The 20,624-nt window shown below is 38.7% G+C and overlaps 2 protein-coding genes across 3 annotated transcripts in view; both read right to left on the bottom strand.

The window, feature by feature from the left end:
* Positions 1 to 36: 36 nt before the first annotated feature.
* Positions 37 to 16,273, bottom strand: plxdc2a (plexin domain containing 2a). The gene is made up of 14 exons (XM_026937016.3): positions 15,237 to 16,273; positions 11,262 to 11,494; positions 11,022 to 11,162; positions 8,045 to 8,114; positions 7,836 to 7,958; positions 7,588 to 7,706; positions 7,408 to 7,507; positions 7,220 to 7,321; positions 6,944 to 7,025; positions 6,026 to 6,086; positions 5,778 to 5,940; positions 4,548 to 4,586; positions 800 to 957; positions 37 to 489 (listed from the first exon to the last, which is right to left on the bottom strand). Exons 1-14 carry the CDS (start codon positions 15,412 to 15,414, stop codon positions 262 to 264), a joined length of 1,797 nt encoding a protein of 598 aa, XP_026792817.3. The 5' UTR covers positions 15,415 to 16,273; the 3' UTR covers positions 37 to 261.
* A 153-nt stretch (positions 16,274 to 16,426) lies between these two features.
* Positions 16,427 to 20,624, bottom strand: part of si:ch211-106h4.4 (MAM and LDL-receptor class A domain-containing protein 2) — a 32,104-nt gene continuing 27,906 nt past the window's right edge. For both annotated transcript variants that reach the window (XM_034303413.2, XM_034303414.2), the window contains 7 exons: positions 18,074 to 18,305; positions 17,829 to 17,988; positions 17,573 to 17,687; positions 17,365 to 17,482; positions 16,889 to 16,988; positions 16,732 to 16,801; positions 16,427 to 16,601 (listed from right to left, as the gene is read on the bottom strand). In XM_034303413.2, coding sequence (XP_034159304.2) covers positions 16,587 to 16,601; positions 16,732 to 16,801; positions 16,889 to 16,988; positions 17,365 to 17,482; positions 17,573 to 17,687; positions 17,829 to 17,988; positions 18,074 to 18,305 — 810 coding nt within the window. In that variant the 3' untranslated portion in view covers positions 16,427 to 16,586. The remainder of the gene's footprint in view (positions 16,602 to 16,731; positions 16,802 to 16,888; positions 16,989 to 17,364; positions 17,483 to 17,572; positions 17,688 to 17,828; positions 17,989 to 18,073; positions 18,306 to 20,624) is intronic.

Raw genomic sequence — 20,624 nt, 5'->3', positions numbered from 1 at the left:
ACACACAAAGGAAGAGAACTCCCTTATGTTTTTTCCATTAATAAAAAAAAATCTATGTAGTGCAAATAAAATTTTTTGACACTCAACAAACATTGGTTTCATTTTCAAAATATCAAATCAATATTTTCACTATTCTATCAATATAAATTTGTGTCCACATTTGTTAGAACAATAAAAAAAAAACATTTGACAGGAGATGTAGTAACTGTTCTGAGGTATGTTTCTTTTCCAGTCTCTTTTCCAGAGTGGGCTCAATGCATGTCAGCGATGTCCCACAGCAAGGAATCTTTCTTTTTGGTCAGGCACAATGAAGCCGTCTCTTTGGTCTGTTGTAATTGAGCTCTCTCGTCGGTCTGCAATGATGAAGCTATCCTTAGGCTCTATTAAAATGAAGCCTTCTTGGTCTCGTCCCATAGCCTCCACATCAGCATAGGCTGGGTGGCCGGAACCTCGCCGAAATTTCATCACAGGCCAGTGTGTTGGCCGTCTCTGAACATGCAGGAAAATAGAGGTAAACAGGGTGCTTTTATACAGGAAAAGTGAAATGTGCATAGTAGGTAAGGTACTATACTACTAAGGTAAGGTACTGTTTACTAACTGCTAAACCCCTGACCTTAACCCATAACTGCTCTGATAAATGCTTGAATTAGATTCTGTCCACTTTGTATGTCTCTTTGGATTAAAGTATCTACCAAATGAACACATAAAATACATCTAGTGCTTGGCATTGAAATAATTTTTAATTTCAAATATGCAAGAAATGAAGCTTGCTAAAAAACAAAAGTGCTTATGTGCTGACCTCGATGAAGAAGAGGCTGGCACTGGAGGTGGGATGGTGATACATGTAGACTGTAGCCAGTACTGCAGCCACCATCAGCAGCACGATGAGGAGGATGCTAACAAGCAGAGCAGTCTGCAGCCTTTCACTTTGCTCGCCTGTCCTCTCTGCCTCAGAGGCTGTCAGAGCAAACACCACCCACAATCCATGTAATACATGTAAATAAAATAACAAATTCATAGAAATAAAAATAATTGGAGGCACTTAAAGGGCTGCTGATGAAATGAGTCATTCTTTTAAATGTCCAGTACAGGATGATTTGGTATGCACTGTATTCAGACTGAAATGTCCAGACCATTAATTCCTCTATTACAGAAATAATCCAAATAAAAAAGTCTAAATGTGCACTGATTTTTATTCCTTGTTGTGACCTTACCACAAATTGACATGGTGATTGTATGACGTGGTATTTTACAGTAAACTACTATTGTCCCATGGACCCAATCTGTCCCTTTATTTACCTCACCTCATACACGTCAGGATTTTTTAAAAATATTTTGGCACTATGTGCATAACAGCTTGTGACTATGGTTGGCGCTGCATGTAACCTGTCCTCCAAAGCTGGCAATAGACTCCTGTTAACTTCTTAATTTTTGTGTTACCTATGAATTGTTTGTGCATGGTACTCATCTCTTAGTCTGTGTCTTGAGAGGTGAGTTCTGTTTCTACATCACTTGCCATCTAATGAACCGCTGGCTTGTGATATCCACTACTAGACTGGTTGGGTGGGTTTCCCTGCTCATACTGCCATCACACTGCTGAGCATGCTAACTTAGTGGGTTCCAGGTATGTAGTTCCCTTTGAAAGTGTTTTTTTTGTTGTTGTTTTTGCTATACACTGAAGACATTTGGGTTTGAGATCAAAAGATGAATGTGAGATGATTGATCAGAATTTCAGGATTCATTTCCTGCCATTTACATCTAGATGTGTTAAACAACTAGGACCAGATAGTCTTAAAGTAAATTAAAGTAAATAACACGTAATATTTGGTTGCATATCTCTTGCTTACAATAAATGCATTAAGCCGGCGACCTGCTGACATCATCAAACTGTTGCATCCTATTTTTGTGATGCCTTTCCCAGCTTGTACTGCAACTTCTTCCAGTTATTGTTTGTTTTGGGGGGTTTCTCCCTTCAGTCTCCTCTTCAGGAGGTGAAATGCATGCTCAGTTGGGTTAAGGTCTGGTGATTGACTTGGCCAGTCTAAAACCTTCCACTTTTTTCCCCTGATAAAGTCCTTTGTTGTGTTAGCAGTGTCTTTTGGGTCAATGTCTTGCTGCATGATGGAGTTCCTACCAGTTAGATTGGATGCATTTGTCTGTAAATTGGCAGACAGACTGTTTCTGTAGACTTCTGAATTCATTCTGCTGCTACCACATCACCAATAAAGATTAGTGAGCCTGTTCCAGAAGCAGCCATGCAAGCCCAAGCCAAGACACTACCTCCACCGTGCTTGGCTGATTGTCAGCTTTTATGTTTTGGCTCAGGAGCAGATTCTTTCTTTTCTTTCCATCACTCTGGTAAAGGTTAATCTTGGTTACAGAACTTTTGTGGCTCATCTCTGTATTTCTTTGCGAATTCCAATCTGGATTTCCGATTCTTACTGCTGATGAGTGGTTTGCGTCTTGTGGTATGGCCTCTATATTTCTGATCCTGAAGTCTTCTTCGAACAGTGGATTGTGATACCTTCGCCCCTGCTCTGGGAAAGTTGTTAGTAATGTCACAAGACTGTTGTTTTGGGTTTTTTTCACAGCTGTCACATTGTTTCTACCATCAGTTACTGTTGTTTTCCTTGGCCGACCTGTTCGATGTCTGGTTTTTAGTACACCAGTGGTCTTGTTCTTTTTCAGGACACTCCAGATTTAAGTATTGACTATGCGCAATACTTGTGCAATCGTTGATAGATTTTCCCTTTTTTGAGTGCTAAAAAAAGTTGCCATGTTTGAGTTGTTTAACAACACAAGTATGAGATATTAATCTAGATGTAAATATCAGGAAATGAAAACTAAAATTCTATCATCTCATATTCATCATTTGATCTCAAATAACTTCGGTGTATAGCAAAACCAAAGATTTGGCCTTGCCATTCCAATACTTTCATAGGGGTCTGTATACAGATAGAAGTGAGTTTCCCTAGTTTTTTCCCGTATCAGTGCTGAGTGGGGCCTCCCTCAATATTTCTCAAATTAGCCATAGGGGCTGATACTTCTGGGTTAGCGGATCATGGCTAAACAATTTGTGGATAACCTACATTGTTAACTGGATCACTGACATCAGACTGAGAATGGAGCAGAGGTCTCTTTACTTCCTTTTTTTTTTTGCTGAGCCCTTTTTTTTGGTCTATTTTTGTTATTGCTTAGCAATTCATTCAGTATCCACATCCTACACTATCTGAAGAAATAGATTATATACATAGTCTTGGCTCCAAGTGAATAAGAAGCTATAATACAGGATTCACACTTGTGTGGTCACTGCCTGAGCTGGAAGAAAGCAAGCCGAGGGCAGGCAACAGTTCTTTGCCCGATGGCTCAGCATTGATCTTCTCAGGCAAGCACTTGTCAGAACATATGTTTCATGCTTAAAATGTGCAGTGATGCCAATGCTGACATGCTCGTGCTCATTTGGCAGATACAGACACAAATTTTGAGTCAAATCTGACCCAGATGCCAAAGCCAAAAAGATATGCTAGTCATAATTCTTCATGGATAATGATGGTGGATACGCAAAATAAGAAGCCAAAAAGGACCTCAGAGTCTCTTTCCAAGCATATGGATGACCGAACGTCAGATGTGGCTCTGTTGAAGTCAATAATGTCAGAGCTGAAACAACATAAAGGGAGAACTCATCCTGTTGGGTGAAGTGCTCACTATAGCCGAGGAGATGATTCTTCTTCCCACACTTCAATCAGAGACAATGAGGATGATATATATATATATGTGATCGCTTCTGGGAGATGCTTAGTGTTTGTTGATGAACTGGTGGCCAAACCACAGCTGTATTCATTGGCTCTGGCAGCATCCAGAAGTGAAGGTGATTTAGCCTCTAGCTACTCAAGTGGGCCCACATATAATTAGCCTCACTGAGAGTGACTCACCATGATCAACAGGCAGGTCAGATACCTGGCCCCTGCCGCAGCATACCACTCTATGAGAAGCATCTCCTCCTCTTGGGCAGTACTCACCAGTCTGCACCACTGCCACTTGGGCATCACCATGTAACTATTCCTTTTCCAGAGTGCAGTGGTCATATCCAAGCACCTTTCCAGTCAGCCCTAGGGTGAATTGATTCCCCATGACATTTTGGTATAGGTTATTTGGTTAGGAGTGGTGAAATAGAATGCAAGTTACGTTTGTGAGTCTACGAACATGGGTAAAATTGCTATGGATCCCTGTCACTCAGAACTAGTGCCAACCTGGCAAGAAATTGGTGAGAAGGTTCCAGGGACAGATAGCCATTGATAATGGTGTTTTATAGTAAAGTACTGTGTTGCCATGTGAGTTTGTAGTAAGGTTTCATCATGTGTGCACAAAAGAAGATGTCCAGGTGTTTAAACACTGCCTCTGGTGGTTATAAGGTGTAGAAACACATTCACATGCATAAATAGCATTTTATATATACACCAAATTTTTCAAGAGTCAAGTTTTTATGGAACAAAATAGTATAACATAAGATCTTTAGATGGATAGAGGCATTTCAGTGAGACACTTACATCTATCTTCAGTCAAAGGAAGTGCAATCTTTGTGTCTTCTGCAGGGAAGAAGCAAAACAGAACAAAACAATATATAACTGACTCATTTTTACATCTAGCATCTAGTATTTTTCTGTTTCTAGTTCTCATGCAACAGCATCATGCAACAATAACATTTCAGACTGAGAGCAAATATAAAAAATAAACTTGTATTCCATCCCTTTTAATTCCACCACTCCATTCTAGTTTACAGGCCCAACTTGGAGTTTCATTAAAGGAAAGACTTGGCACTTCCTGGTAGATTTATAGTGTTGTTATGTTGGATGAGTCAGGCTGAATGTATGAGTAAGAGTTTGTAAAAATGATATATAGCCTGTGCTTTGGGCTGTTGGCCTGGTTAACATTAGGGTTGGTTCCACTGACTCATTCTCTGTATTTGCTTATATGCATAGTTCATTCTGTGCATGTACATACATACAGTGCCCTCCAAAATTATTGGCACACTTCATGAAAATGAGCAAAAATCAATATACATATAAAAAGAGTAACACATACTATAAGTGAAATTTTAAGCTCAAACATAGAGAGACATTGTATAGTTTTATTCAAACAGAAGAGAGTTTTTATGTGGTGCAAATTTTATTCTACAAAATATCCATTTTCTGTCAAGTTCTGTCATATTGTTAAGTTTGTACACGGGAAGTTCCGTCTTCAAGGGTTCAGATTGAGATCGTCATTGCAAAACACTGATTTTGTGTTTCTTTAACTATTTCTGTGTTGATTTAGAAGTATGTTTGGTTCATCATGGTGTTAAAAGCTGTATCTATTGGCCAAGGCTTAAGCTCCTGGCAGAGACCAAGTTTTGGACTGAAATATCTTGGTAGTCAGCAGGCTTCATAATGTCATCAATCTTTAAGACGTCCTGAACCACCTGGCGCAAAACAGCCAGAAAACATCAATAAACTGCCACCATTTTTTTGGTTGTTTTTTTTTACAGTGGATATCAGATGCTTTTCCTTGTATTCAGTCCTCTTTTGTTTCCAAACATTCCCAAAAAAAAAAAAAAAAGTTTGTGAGCTATGAGTGTAAATAAAAGACATAGGTCCTGTCCTGTCCTTCATATTTTTTTGTATTACTATTTTAATATTCAGATATTCATAAGAATGGAAAATGGAACTGACCTGAACATCATTTCTGAACTAGAAATGATAGTATTGTTACAGTCTTAGTAAATATTTAACTCTACTCACGCTCAGCAGAGATGGTGGTGGGATGAGTATTTGTGGATGATACAGTGCTGATGACACTGCTATATCTGCTGGGCTGGGCTGTGGCTGTGGATGCTGCGGTGTTATTGATTGTAGACCCAGTGCTTACAGCATGTGGTTTGATTGTTTCACTGCAGCTCTGGTTCTTATGAAAATTCATTGAAATGCAGTTACTAATAATTGTAAACAGCAGTAGAGGACGTTTTGTGACAGTGTTAACATGCCACTACCTCATCCAAACAACCGCTGTCAACCCAATCCTGACGATTTCGGTCAAAGCCACTGGAACATCTGCGCACCAGACAAAGAGAATTTCCTTTTTTACAAGCAAGTACAGGATAGCACTTGAAGTCATTGTGCTGATTCTGTTCTTTCTACACAGTCACTGCACAGTAGTTCCCATACCCCCTCTAGTGTGTGTTAACAGAAACTACATTTGTCATACTTGTTTTTTTCTTGCAAATGATCTAAGATGGTCTTCATCCAGTCACAGGACTTTTCATTTTCTAGACTCTGCAATTTGATACCCATTTTAGGTCTCTCTCTCTCTCTCTCTCTCACACACACACACATTGGCCACTTTAATAGGAATATCTGTACCCTTGCTTGCTCATGCAGATACAAGTTAAGGGCTTCAAAGTCAGTGTTCACATTGCATTCAGTGAACATTATGAAGCTTTTGACCTGTATCTGCTGCATGATTTTATGCATTACACTTTCTGCCATTGGCTGATTGGATAATTCCATTAATATGCATGGGTACATGTGCTCCTGTTAAAGTGGCCAGTGAGTGTTTTTATTTATACATTCATTCATCAATAACTGCTTTATCCTGGTGAGGGTCGTGGTGGATACGCAGCTTATCCTTGGACCACTGGGTGTGATGCAGGAATATACCCTGAATATGATGCACTTCCATCACATAGCACCATGCACACACATTCACACACTCGTTCACACCTTGGCACAATTTCATTATGACCACACTTTCCTCCAAATGGGTTTTCTTCCATCTCTCTATGGACTTTTTTTTTTTTTTAGCTGTGTACCACTGTTGCAGGTTGTAGAGAATACTATAAGGCTCTGCAGTTCTAAAGTATCTATAAACACTAAAGCTAATGCTAAAAATGTACATAAATGAATGGCACCTTCGTAGGCGGCTGCACCAGCTACAGTTGAATCTGATGTGAGCTGTAACACAGCTGTCACAGCTGGAGAACTGCAGGCAGGCTAGTGCAGTTGGAATGAACAGGAAACAATGGCATCATTTAACACAGAGGTGACAAAAGGGGAAGAACATTCTGGTTCACTCACACTAAACAAATAAATACACACCACTACACTGAGAAAAATGACACTTGGCACGATGGTCTTAAAGATAAAAAAAAAAAGAATGATCTCATTTAGCTAAGAAAGAGACTCACTTGGAAGAGGCAGCAACTCAATGACAGTGGAGTTGGTAATTTTGGATTTCAACAGCTCAACACGATGGTACTCATATATTGTTCTCCTTCGGATATCTGTGTCTATAAAAATACAAGTGTTCTTACAGATGCATGTCTGAGTCCATACACTAATATTGTTTAAACAGAATAGACAGAATGAATTGTACCTGGAATCTGCTGAATCTTATGAAACACCACAAATGCATCAGAAAGGCCAACTTTCACTGGGTGATTCTCTGATCTAATCTTACTGATATCAACAGGAATCTGAGAAGTAAATTTAAACAGCATTAGCAAAACAATGCATTTTTGATTATTTTTGCCATGAAAATCATACAAGGCCAAACCTCTTTGTAAGCAAAGGTGATCCTGCCATCACTGTGCAACGAAGCCTGGAAAGTGAAACTGCCCAAATCTGGGTCATCCTGGAGGTAAACATGGTCCCACTGAACAATAAGAGCTGTGCCTGTGAACAGAGATTAGCTAAATCGCATAATCGGCTTTTTTATTCAGATGTTTTGTACTACAAATTATAATCCAGGAGAAATGTGGGGGGAAAAGTTGGTGGTGGAATATCTGCAGTGGTCCACTGTACCATTATCAGAGTAAATGATGGTGGAATTTTGGGAAATACTTGGGTCAAAGTTAGCCATAAGTGGAGCTATGTACTGCGTGGCTGTTAGCATCTTATGGATCACGTCTCCTGTGTAGAGAAAACCTGTGGACATTGGGAGATTCTTCACAATATTTTACTAGAAATAAATCTTTATAGTATGTTTATTTAGGACATTGTTAAGAACTCACCACCAGTAGTCACTGTTATCTCTCTCAGTAAATGTCCATAATAAGGAAACTCAAAGGACAAGTTCACTGTCTGTAAAACAATAATCAAATTATTTAATTTGACTTAGTGGAAATACCATTGAGTGTAAACAGGGAAAGTCCAGCTAAACCCTATACAATTAAAAAAAACACACACACACACAGTACATACATGGAATAACAGTGTGGTTATGTCATGTTGTAGATATAAGTGAATCTCAAACAGAACTAAAACATGCATCTCAAGGAGGAGCCAGTTTTTTAATTGAAAAGCCCATAATGCCATAACATTTTCCCTGGTTTCTATATAGAAATTTTATAGTAGGGAAAACTGGGAATCATTGGAATAGTTTTTACTTTAATTTATGAAACACTGTACCACCAAGCCCAATCACAATTTGATACAAAAAACATACATTCTTCTGCTTCAAAATTATGCAATTTATGTCACTTTACAGTTAGCCAATTAGATGTAAATAACCAAACGCAACGATATTCACCCCAGAATCAGAGTCAACTGCAACATGCTCTAGGCTGAAATTTAACAGTATGGGAAAGAATATAGCAGTAAGGATAAAAAGCAGAATGGCATATAACTCAACATTGACATTTTGATGAAGAAACCATGCAGGCTAACCATGCAAACAGCTTATTTGGTAAGCAATATAACATTTCTTCAAACAAAAACAGCAGAATGTCAAGCTTATACTCACATTTGCAATTAATCATTACTGTTCAGTTTTAAACAAAGGATGCCTTAACATATATTTCGCAAGATGTTTTTCCTAATCTGATCATTTTAAACATTGACCATGTGTGACTGGTTTGACTCTCAGTTACAACCATAGTTATGACTGAATAATGTCCAGTATAATTTACAGTACCTATACCGAGCTTATAGCTCTTTTGGTACTAAATTAAAGGACAACTCAGTGCACACAAGACAGCTTTTATGATTTGCACATAGTAAAATGTTTCTGTTGTATATTATAAAAGATTAACATTCATTATCACAGCAAAATCAATCACTAAAATAATGCAACTATAAAACCGAACTTTCTGAAGTGAACATGATTTTGAAGAATAAAAGATGAGTGTTTCTTTTAGACAGTTACCTTTGCAGTTATGAGCTTAATGCTACTCTAAGCATGTGTAGATCAAATCAGGTGACGGCATTTACTTTCTTTTCACTGTTACAGTAGACCCATATTAGAATCAGCCCTGATCTCCCCATTTATTATGAGGTCAATATTACATATATAGTCTTCTCCGAGAGCAAGGCCAGTTCTTTTGTTTTTGCTACACACTGAAGACAATTGTGTTTGAGATCAAAAGATGAATATTAGACGATAGATCAGAATTTCAGATTTCATTTCCTGATATTTACATCTAGATATGTTAAACAACTTAGAACATGGCACCTCTGGTGGCCACCTGACTTTTGGTGAGCAAAAATATTGGAACAGATGGTCTTAAAATAAATGACACTTAATATTTGGTTGCACATTCCTTGCTTGCAATAACTGCATCAGACCAGTGACCAAACCAAACCACCAAACTGTTGCATTCTTCTTTTGCGTTGTTTTTCCAGGCTTGTACCACAGCTTCTTTCCATTGTTGTTTGTTTTGGGGGGTTTCTCCCTTCAGTCTCCTCTTCAGGAGGTGAAATACATGCCCAATTTGGTTAAGGTCAATTAGATTGGATGCATTTCTTTGTAAATTGGCAGACAGACTGTTTCTGTAAATTTCTGAATTCATTCTGCTGCCACCATCATGAGTTACATCATCAATAAAGATTAGTGAGCCTGTTCCAGAAGCAGCCATGCAAGCCCAAGCCATGACACTACCTCCACTGTACTTCACTGATGAGCTCGTATGTTTTCATCATGAGCAGATCTTTTCTTTCTCCACAATTTGGCTTTTCCATCACTTTGGTAGAAGTTAATCTTAGTTCCAGAACTTTCATGGCTCATCTCTATATTTCTTTGTAAATTCATATCAGACCTTCTGATTCTTACTGCTGTTGAATGGTTTGCATCTTGTGGTATGGCCTCTACTTTTACCACTGCACTGTGGAGGTTGTTGGTGATGTCACTGACTGTTGTTTTTGGGTTTTTCTTCACAGCTCTTACACTGTTTCTGTCATCAACTGCTGTTGTTTTCCTTGGCCGACCTGTTTGATGTCTGGTTAGTACACCAGTGGTTTCTTTCTTTTCAGGACATTCCAAATTGTTGTATTGGCTATGCCCAATGCTTGTGCAATGGCTCTGATTGATTTTCTCTCTTTTCTCTGCTTCAAAATGCTCAGCTTTTCACATTTATGGCACATATATATCACATTCATACAACTGAGCAGTTGAGGGGTAAGGGCCTTGCTCAAGGGCCTAGCACGGGCAGCTTGGCAGTGCTGAGATTTTAATTCACAACCTTCCAATCAGAAGTCCAATGTCTTAACCACTGAGCTTCTACTGCCCTAGAGCTGGCTCCCATATCTCTCTGGGCTTCATATGTTTTTTTCCTTTTTAACAACAAATGCATTCTTCACAGGCAAAAGGAATAGATATTCAGAGCTATTAATTGTTTAGACAATCAATCTAACAAGGCAAACCTGGGCTACAAGAAACACCTGTCAGTCACATGTTCCAATATTTTTGATCACTTAAAAAATGGGTGTGTTCAAACGAAAGGTGCCATGTTCGAAGTTGTTTAACACATCTAGATATAAACATCAGGAAATGAAAACTGAAATTCTGATCTATCATCTCATGTTCATCTTTTGATCTCAAATCCAAATGTCTTCAGCATATAGCAAAAATGAAAGAATTGGCCTTGCCATTCCAGTACTTTGGGAGGGGACTCCTAAATGAAACTCTTAAAAAGCTGTTGTTTTGAAGATGCAATTGTTGCAGCAGCAATATTAGCAATCAACTTCAATTAATAATGGGACGTGTGGCCATACCAAAGCTTGTCTGTGGGTGTTGGAAAGGACTCCATGAACCTTTCCTTTATCCATCTGTTTAAAATTTACCCATAAGTCCTTGCCTGCAGCATCTGTGGGCTGGTAGATTTTGGAAATGTAGTAGATATGATCTACGTCTTGCTGTCAGACAAGAAGAGACATAAATGTAAGTACAATTCTTACAAAGGTAAATCCCAGGTTTTGTTTCTTGAGCTTTCAGTTACAAAAGTAAAGTCATACCTGGACGTGAGAGCTGTTTGTATGGTTCTTATTAGTTAAAACTTCAGGGTTGCGTTCAGTTCCAGACCTGCCATGTTCCTGGTAATGCCCGTGTTCCTGAATATGACTGGCCCAAGCATGACTGGGCTGTGTAGAGGAGGGCAGCCCACTCTTCTCTTTCTCTTTTTGGATTTTCAGACCTGTTGCTGCACTGTGCATTTCATGAAAGCCCTCAAGTTCTGCACAGGTTACTGCTGATAAATAAAGAATTAAAATTCACCTGTAGCTATATATTCCATTTCAGTGTCGGTTCACAGGCACAGATTCTATGTAAAGAAAATTAAGTACATTAAGTACAACAATGTATCTGTTCTGACCAATTTACCACCATTTTGCATATACTTAGTGGCTGAAGGGCAGGAATGGCTATTAGAACAGGGTGCATTAGATGTTTATTTTCAGGTAAATAATAATAATAAAAAAAAAGAATAAATATATATCCATAATCTGTGTTGCCTATACGGCTGTAAACTGTACAGTGTACAGGCTGTATTTTGATATATCACTGCAACAAACCAAAAATATTTTCAGGCTTTTATAGGAAAGTTTCAGCATTGTCAATGTTATACCATATAAAACCATATATACGCTATATACACTGACTAACTAGCCAATTTATTAGGTCACCTTCGTGGAACTCCTAGATTTCAACAAGTCTTTTTTCACATGACTACATGTGGCATAAATCAGGCAGGCAGTGACTTTGAATGTGCTACTGGATATGCTGGTTATAGCATTTTCCAAATGGCTGGCATTCTGGCATTTTCATACACAGCAATTTGAAGGATTTATAGAGAATGGTGTGCACAGCAAAAACAACCAGTGGCTCACAGAGGTCAAAGGAAAATACAGGAAATTGTGGAAGCAAACAGACATGCCACAAGCAGGCAAATCATAAGTGAATTCAACATCAGTGTGCAGAATGTACTCTCAGAATGTACCACTTACTGGAGGATGGGCTAGAATAGTCCATGTCAGGTCATAATGTTGTCAGAGAAGAGCAACAAAACATATATTCAGTGGGCATCCAAACTGAACAACAAGGGAGTGGAAAAAGGTTGCCTGGTCTGATAGACATTGCCTGGTCATCCTATTTGGTGTCAACAAAACAAGCCATGGCAGTGTGATAATATGGGGGGTGTTTTCCTGGCAAAAAATTAGGATGTTTTAGGCAAATTCATACTGGGACCCAGAACACTACTAGATAAGTGTATCTAATAAACTGGCAACTCAGTGTGGAATTATTTAGTAGCATAATCTTACTCACGATCCATTCATTTTCCATATTGCTTATACTAGACAGGGTCGCAGGAGAGCCTGGAGCCTATCCCAGGGAACTTGGGGCATAAGGTGGGGGACACCCTGGACAGGGTGCCCACCCATCACAGGGCACAATTTATATACATTCACACTATACGGATATGCAAATCAGCCTACAACATGTCTTTGGACTGGGGGAGGAAACTGGAGTACCTGGAGGAAACCCCCGAAGCACAGGGAGAACACATAGGACGCACATAGGGCAGAGGGAGTATTCGAACCCCCAACCCCCTGAGGTGTGAGGCAACCGTGCTAACCACTAAGCATCTGTGTCCCCCACTACTTGCTAGTCATTAATAATTTGCATCATGGTATATGTGAGTGAGCTGTATAATGTGTGCGTACACTTATCATTTCACAAGAAAGAGTGAAACATGCTCTGCATTCCTCCATTAGCAGGCAGATTGATGGGAGGTTATACAGGACATTGGCAATATTTTAACAGGGATATATTCAGCTTTCTATGTGTTGTCATCTCTCATGACTGGATTTTATATGGCTGTTTAGAATATGAAGCTTTGTTACTGAATACTGAGTATTTGAATGTTACTGTAAGTTGAGGAGTAAAATTTTTCATTATATCTTATGAAATTTTCATAATCACCATGGGCATAAATCTGTTCTGATTGGGCATAAATCTGTTCTGCTGGGAACAGGAAAGATGTGGCAAAAAAGCCTTTAGAGGCAGGTCAGTTTTAAGATGCACCAAATTTTTATTCAGCATTTAAATGCACACCAATGGCCAGCAAGAGAGAGACTGGAGGGTAAAACACTGTTGGAATGCCTGTCATTGAAAGGCCACCCTAAAAACTGTGTTCCAGTGGTGAAAGCATGAAATCACACAGGCCGAGTGATGTGACCCAGTCTGTGGCTGCACAACATAATTAACATCTTATCAGATCCTATCTATTGGCTTGCGCATGCCTGTGAAGGGATTTAAAGACAAGGACTGCTGTCCTTCTTCTGAACTAAGAAATGCATGGTGTAGAACCCATCATTCTAAATATGGAGTCTACCCCTTTGATTGTGCCTCAGATGGAATGGCCACTTGACGGGGTTGGAAATTGACCAGGACCTGAGCCCCAAAGGCTGGGCCCTGAGCCCCAGAAACACCTGGTCTGATGCCCTTGTATGTCATTATTGGTCTCCATGGGGTTCTGCTGGTTGGCACCTCCCTTGGTGGTCAACCAACAGCTAGGTTAAGGGTGCTCAAGCATCTGTCAGGAGTCTGAGAATGTGACATTAGTCTTTTAAGGTAGATGGCCAAGGTTGTGGCTATCTGGCCGATCCATTCAGCTGTGCTGATTTCTGATTCTGAAACCTGTGCTCTTCTTTCCAGGGCTCCTGAGTGTCCTTGACATGTCCAGTACCCGTGGGCTGGTAAAGGCTAAATCCGATTTCCAGATATTGCTGAAATTTAATTTGAAAAGCCAGCTATAGACATAGTGCACTGCAAGAAAGTCTATGCTTTCTCAGCTCAGAATCAAAATTGAATTCTGCCAGTCATGTCGCTATTGCTGTATAATTAGCATACAATATGTCTAAACCAAAAACACTTTCTTTGACATAGCCAAAGGTGGTCAACACATTGTTAGCCTTTAGCATGGCTCATAATCACTCAGAGCCAGTGCTGTGTATAACCTTGGTGGTTAACCATGAAGAATATGCTTCATGCTGGGAAAACCCACCACATTAGTAGAAATGTTCTTGTTTATTGATTACAGCTAAGCTACGTCTGACACCAGGACATCCATACACTTATGACTAGTAGACACTTTGGGCTGTGGCATGTAAATAAGATCTGACTAAGGTTAAATCTGCCAAATGAGCAGGCTGTGAGGGCAACCCACTCAAACATAACAGTGGCAATCTCACCAGAGTGTGGTGCTCTGGATGATGGTGTGGTAAGAGACAGAGAGCTCAGTATGCCACGGGATGCTGCCATCTGCAATAACTGCGAGGTAAATACCATGTAAATTAAACTACAATGACTAGTAGTGAACTGAAAAAACACATAAGAAGTTAAATATTATATTGCTGACTTTGGAGTACAGGTTACCTGTAGCTGTGACTGTAATCGCAAGCTGTTACTCAAAACTTTTGTGACAAAACCAGGCATATCAAAAAGTCATGGGGACAAAATTGGGCAATTTAAAAAAAAAAAGTGGTAGAGACTGAAATGGGCATATAAAAAAGTAGTGGGGGCAAAAGCAGGAGGATTAAAAAAAAAGTGGTGGTGACAAAACCAGTCATATCAGAAAGTGGTGAGGACAAAACTGGGCATATCAAATAATAGTGTGAGCAAAATTGCACATATCAAAATCTTTTGAGTATATGTCCCCAGCGTGAGGTCAAATGACACCTATGATAATCAGTCAAAATCTGCAAATAGGTTAGCAACCTAAACCTTTTTAGCAATTACTCATTTGCAATACATTATTGTTACTCATTTGCAATACAATACATTACTGTTTTGTGGTTTGTAAAAGAGGCATTACCCCTGGCTATGCAACTAAATTTCATGTCCATAGAAATGAAGCTCATTCTAAACTTACTGTCTTTCTACACAATGCAGATTGAATAGTCTGGTTCATCTATCTCTGATCAGTTACTCACCACTTCTTGACAGCTCCTCAATGGTAAACCTCATCTGAATGGCTGTGAACAGTCCGAGAAACACGTTGAATCTTGTTGCCATTTCCAACACAGAGAGCTCAGTAATCCTGAAACTGCACTTTGAAACAGCACCTTTGAGGAGCTCTAACTCCGGTAGATCTGCAGCTGCGAGTGGCATCAGCAGCACAGGAGTGTTTCCATCTGACACTTACTCACATGCACTGTGCCTACAGCTCAAACAACCAACTACTGATTACACCAACAGGGGTGGTCAGAGACTACTGACAGCCAGTTGTATGGACTAATATTGTCACACAAATTTTTATTCAGATGGACTCTGAGCCAGTTCACCTAATTAAAAAAGCACTTTTTATTTGATCACTTCGGAAGTTTAGTTTGGCTCTTTTTGCTATGGCATCCATCTTAAACCTTAATGACTGAGTGATGTCCTGAAAAATAACTCTACAGTAGATCTGTGTATATGTACTCAGTGAGTTACTTAAAAGTTTCTTTCCCAGCATGGAAATCTGAGATCGTTGGTCAGGTCAAGTTGGGTGACCACAAAAGTAACAAATGAGAAATTCTAAAACTTTCTTTCCATGAGTAATGTTTTATTCTTTCTCTAGACACTTTTAATTATTAGGCATCAGAACCACAATCCCCATATCAGTCTAGTATAGTGGTATAAGTGTTTCCTGAACATTAATGGCTGACACTGTGTCAGCACTATGAAAAAAAAAAATTACTGCGTTAGGATAGGGTTTTAGTCAATGTAACCATTCAGCATAAAATACAGTCATCCCACAGACTTATTCTGATGCTAAATATTTTCTATTTTCTAATAGAATTTTCCATGTTGATGTTGCTGTGTGCGTGTGTGTGTGTGTGTGTGTGTGTGTGTGTGCGTGTGTGTGTATGTGTGTTGGCTCACTAGTGAGGAAGTTGGTTCCTGTGAAGAATGAGAGGATTAGGAACGTGTGACATGTCTCACATGGCTGATAGACCCAGTAGTCAGGGAAAGATCTGTTCTGGATGATTGCTGTCTAGGACAGAGTTGGGGTCATTCCCACTGCAATTTGGTTAGTTCCAGATGTTTCACATATTTCCATGTGGAATCAAGAAATTTGTTTCTTCCTCCTGAATACCATCTCATGAACCAGACTGACCCTAAATGAATTGACGTCTGCTGGTCCTTTATTGGAACTTTATTTGCTGAATATTATAAAACAGAGGAATCAGGTAAAAAATAAAGATAGCTATTTTGACATTGAGTTATTATCAGTGAGAAGGACTGTTTCTTCTGGCTCAGTCTGCCTCTTCTTATAAACTATAAAACTTATCGTCCACCCTTCAAGACTCTGAATCCTGGAAAAGAACATTTATTTATTCACATTAGAGACACACAGTATACACTATCATGTTCAGCAATGTATAAAAACAAAAAAAAAGTTTTGAATAAGAAACTGAATGATCAGAATTGATCAGAAATGCATACCTCTGTTTCATAGTCATGGAGATCATAGACCGCATTTTCTTCCAGAACCTCGTGTCCAGTAGTATATTCTCTGTTAATAGTACAAAGTATTCAAGCCCATGTCTCTTTCGTCTCGTTTATGATAATCTTTACCATCTTTACCTTTACTAGCACACACCTGTTTGAGTGTCTCCTCTGTAGCATGTACAGGGCGCTGCAGACGATGGCGATCACCAGTAACGTTACTGCAACTGCCACTCCAATTCTTATTCCTGAAACTTAACCCACAAGGAAAAACAAGTGAGAAAACAAACTACTTATTTTCAAAAAGTGAGAAACTATTTTCTGTTTAAGAAATACTCATATGAAATATAAAATTGCACACAATTTGAAATATTCGGGTTCCAACCATTTTCTAAGCATGTCCTAAACTACACACAATATTAATGTAATCTCTTAACAACTAATGTGATATTGACTCAAATAATGTCATCTACACACTATGTATAGCATATAATCATTACTGCTTTTGGTAAATAATGCCATTTTAATGTAAGAAATTAATTTCCTGACAGAGGACACTCCTGTAGTTGTGTGGTGGTTAACATATATCAAGCTGTAGCTGATTATGTGTTTATGGATAATATGTCTTACGATTAGAAGGGGCTCCTGTAGTAGGTGGTTCTGGGTCACATGACGTGTAAGTAATCTGTATATCATCAATGGCCACGTCTCCTCCAGAGGCCTTGCCCCTGCGATACTCAAACACGAACTGCAGCATGAAAGGCAGTATATGTTATACATTGATTATGAGTTCATATCAGGTAGAAAAATCATCTTTAATATGCATAAGGGATAATACCCAGAATGGCTCTATTTGATGAGTATTCAATCTGGCACTCCACCACACATCCCCCTGATCTCCTGAGTCTGTCCAAATCAGATATCCAAGTCTGTCCCCATTATCATGCATCGTCCTGTGAGAGAGAGTCAGAATATGGGTATTGGAACTGTTAAATATGTATTTTACTTGACTGCTCTTGGAAATTATTATTATCATTATTATTATTATTATTATTATTATTATTATTATTATTATTATTGTTATTATTATTCACCTGTTATTGATGTATAAATTGAGAGTCCCTACATTTTGGCCATACATGTGGTACCAAAATGTAAAACACTGCACCCTGTTGCCTGGTGGGAATATTTCACTGAGCAGCAATGCTCTGTCTCCCCAGCGCCCCACTGTGGTGTCTACATACAAATAATAACCTAAAGAAACATCAGAAGTACACCATTATAGCCCCATCATTATAGAAGTGGCAGTGTGTGAATACTAAGTGTTTAAAAAGCTGACCAATGGAGGAGTTGGTGGTGTGGTCTACACTTGGTCCTGTGCTGGGAGCTCTAGAGTTTCCCTGATTTCGGAGCCAATCCATATTGTCCTCAGCCATCAGATTGCGCCAGCTGCACATGTTCACCTCGAAGTCACAGTGGCCTGGACCGGTGCATGGGTAGTGTGACACCAGCACATCATCCACAGCTACAGTGCCTTGCTCACTCTGTCCCTTTATCCCCTCCACTAGGATCTGAAACAAGAGCCATCCTGCTTAAGGACTCTCACAATAGCATTTCTCACTGTTTTTTTTAGATTTTGAATGCTGTTTAGATAGTGAATACCATACCATACCATACCATACCATAGGTCCATACCATACCATACCATACCATAGGTCCATACCATACCATACCATACCATAGGTCCATACCATACCATACCATAGGTCCATACCATACCATACCATACTATACCATACCATACCATACCACACCATACCATACCATACCATACTATACTATACTATACTATACTATACCATACCATACCATACCATACCATACCACACCATACCATACCATACCATACCATACCACACCATACCATACCATACCATACTATACTATACCATACCATACCACACCATACCATACCATACCATACTATACCATACTATACCATACCATACTATACTATACTATACCATACCATACCATACCATACCATAGGTCCATACTATACCATACCATACCACACCATACCATACCATACCATACTATACTATACTATACTATACCATACCATACCATACCATACTATACCATACCATACCATACTATACTATACTATACCATACCACACCATACCATACCATACCATACTATACCATACTATACCATACCATACCATACCATACTATACTATACTATACCATACCACACCATACCATACCATACTATACCATACTATACCATACCATACCATACCATACTATACTATACCATACCACACCATACCATACCATACCATACCATACCATACTATACCATAGGTCCATACCATACCATACCATACTATACCATACTATACTATACCATACCACACCATACCATAGGTCCATACCATACCATACCATACCATACCATACCATAGGTCCATACCATACCATACTATACCATAGGTCCATACCATACCATACCATACTATACCATACTATACCATACCATAGGTCCATACCATAGGTCCATACCATACCACATCATACTATACCATACTGTACTATACTATACCATACCATACCATACCATACTATACCACACCATGCCATAGGTCCATACCATACCATACCATACCACAGGTCCATACCATAGGTCCATACCATACCATACCATACCATACCATAGGTCATCTTGGTGAGACCAACACAACATCCACAACTTACAGCAACAACATTTGTCCTTTTTTATGCTTTAGAACGTACCTTATATAGCTATTATTTTTGAGAGTCTAGTGGGAAACTACTTTTTCAGCATGCGACTAGCAAGCTCACGCTGTTAAATCATTGGTTTCCCTCCATAAATTGTTAAATGTGGAGGTTGATCATTACATTACAGAGATGTGAGGATATGGAAGGAAATGCAGACCCAGGCACTAAAGAATCTCTAGTGAACAAAAGAAGTAGAACTTTTGTTGAATTAATAATCAATATATCAAATAGAACATGACTAAATGTAACAAATGCAAAATGTCAAGACTGACGTCATGAGCCTTGTTTGCTCTGTTAGTTGCAACCTTTATCCCCTTCCAATCCGAAATCACTTATAATAGGATGTTTGTTTTCTGAAATTTGAAATGGATTATGTTGCAGAATAATGAGAAGTTTTGATGGGAGAATTTAATAGTGAATTAATGGACCGTGAGTAAATGGACCTTCAGTTTTGTGAAATAAATGAAGTCTGTATCTCCTCTTAAACTAAACTGGCTCTTTGTCTGAAATATACAACATTACTGATGACCTAATATACAGAGGAGACACAATTCCATTTCCCACTGGCTTTACACTACAAAAACTGACATCTTACCAAGTGAAAATATGTTGAATACAGTCAGATTGATCTAGTATTTCCTATTACAGGATTACAATAAACAAAACGTAAGACTATTAAACCCATTTCGAGCCATTTTTAAACTCATTTTAAGCTTTATGTTTCCTTATTCTATTGGCAGATAATTTTGCTTCTTTCTAGATATAAATGCTTAAAATGAGTGATTTATATGCCAATAGAACAAGACTATTTCAAGCTTGAAATTATTATTATTATTACTTAAAAAAAAGCCTAGAAATAGGTTTAATAATCTTATATTTGGTTTATGGTAATCTTATAATAGGAAATTCTAGACAAATCTGAATATGTTCAAGATATTTTTACTTGCTAAGATGTCATTTCTTGCAATATATGGGTTCTAAAAGTACTTCTATTATATAGAAGACCCTTATATAGTACTATATTGCCAAAAATGTGGACACCTAACCATAATAACCATATAAGGGTCTTCTTCAAACTATTGC

This window comes from Pangasianodon hypophthalmus, chromosome 4, assembly GCF_027358585.1.
Source record: "Pangasianodon hypophthalmus isolate fPanHyp1 chromosome 4, fPanHyp1.pri, whole genome shotgun sequence".
In the NCBI taxonomy this organism is placed as follows: domain Eukaryota; kingdom Metazoa; phylum Chordata; class Actinopteri; order Siluriformes; family Pangasiidae; genus Pangasianodon; species Pangasianodon hypophthalmus.
This window is presented reverse-complemented; position numbering and strand designations above follow the sequence as displayed.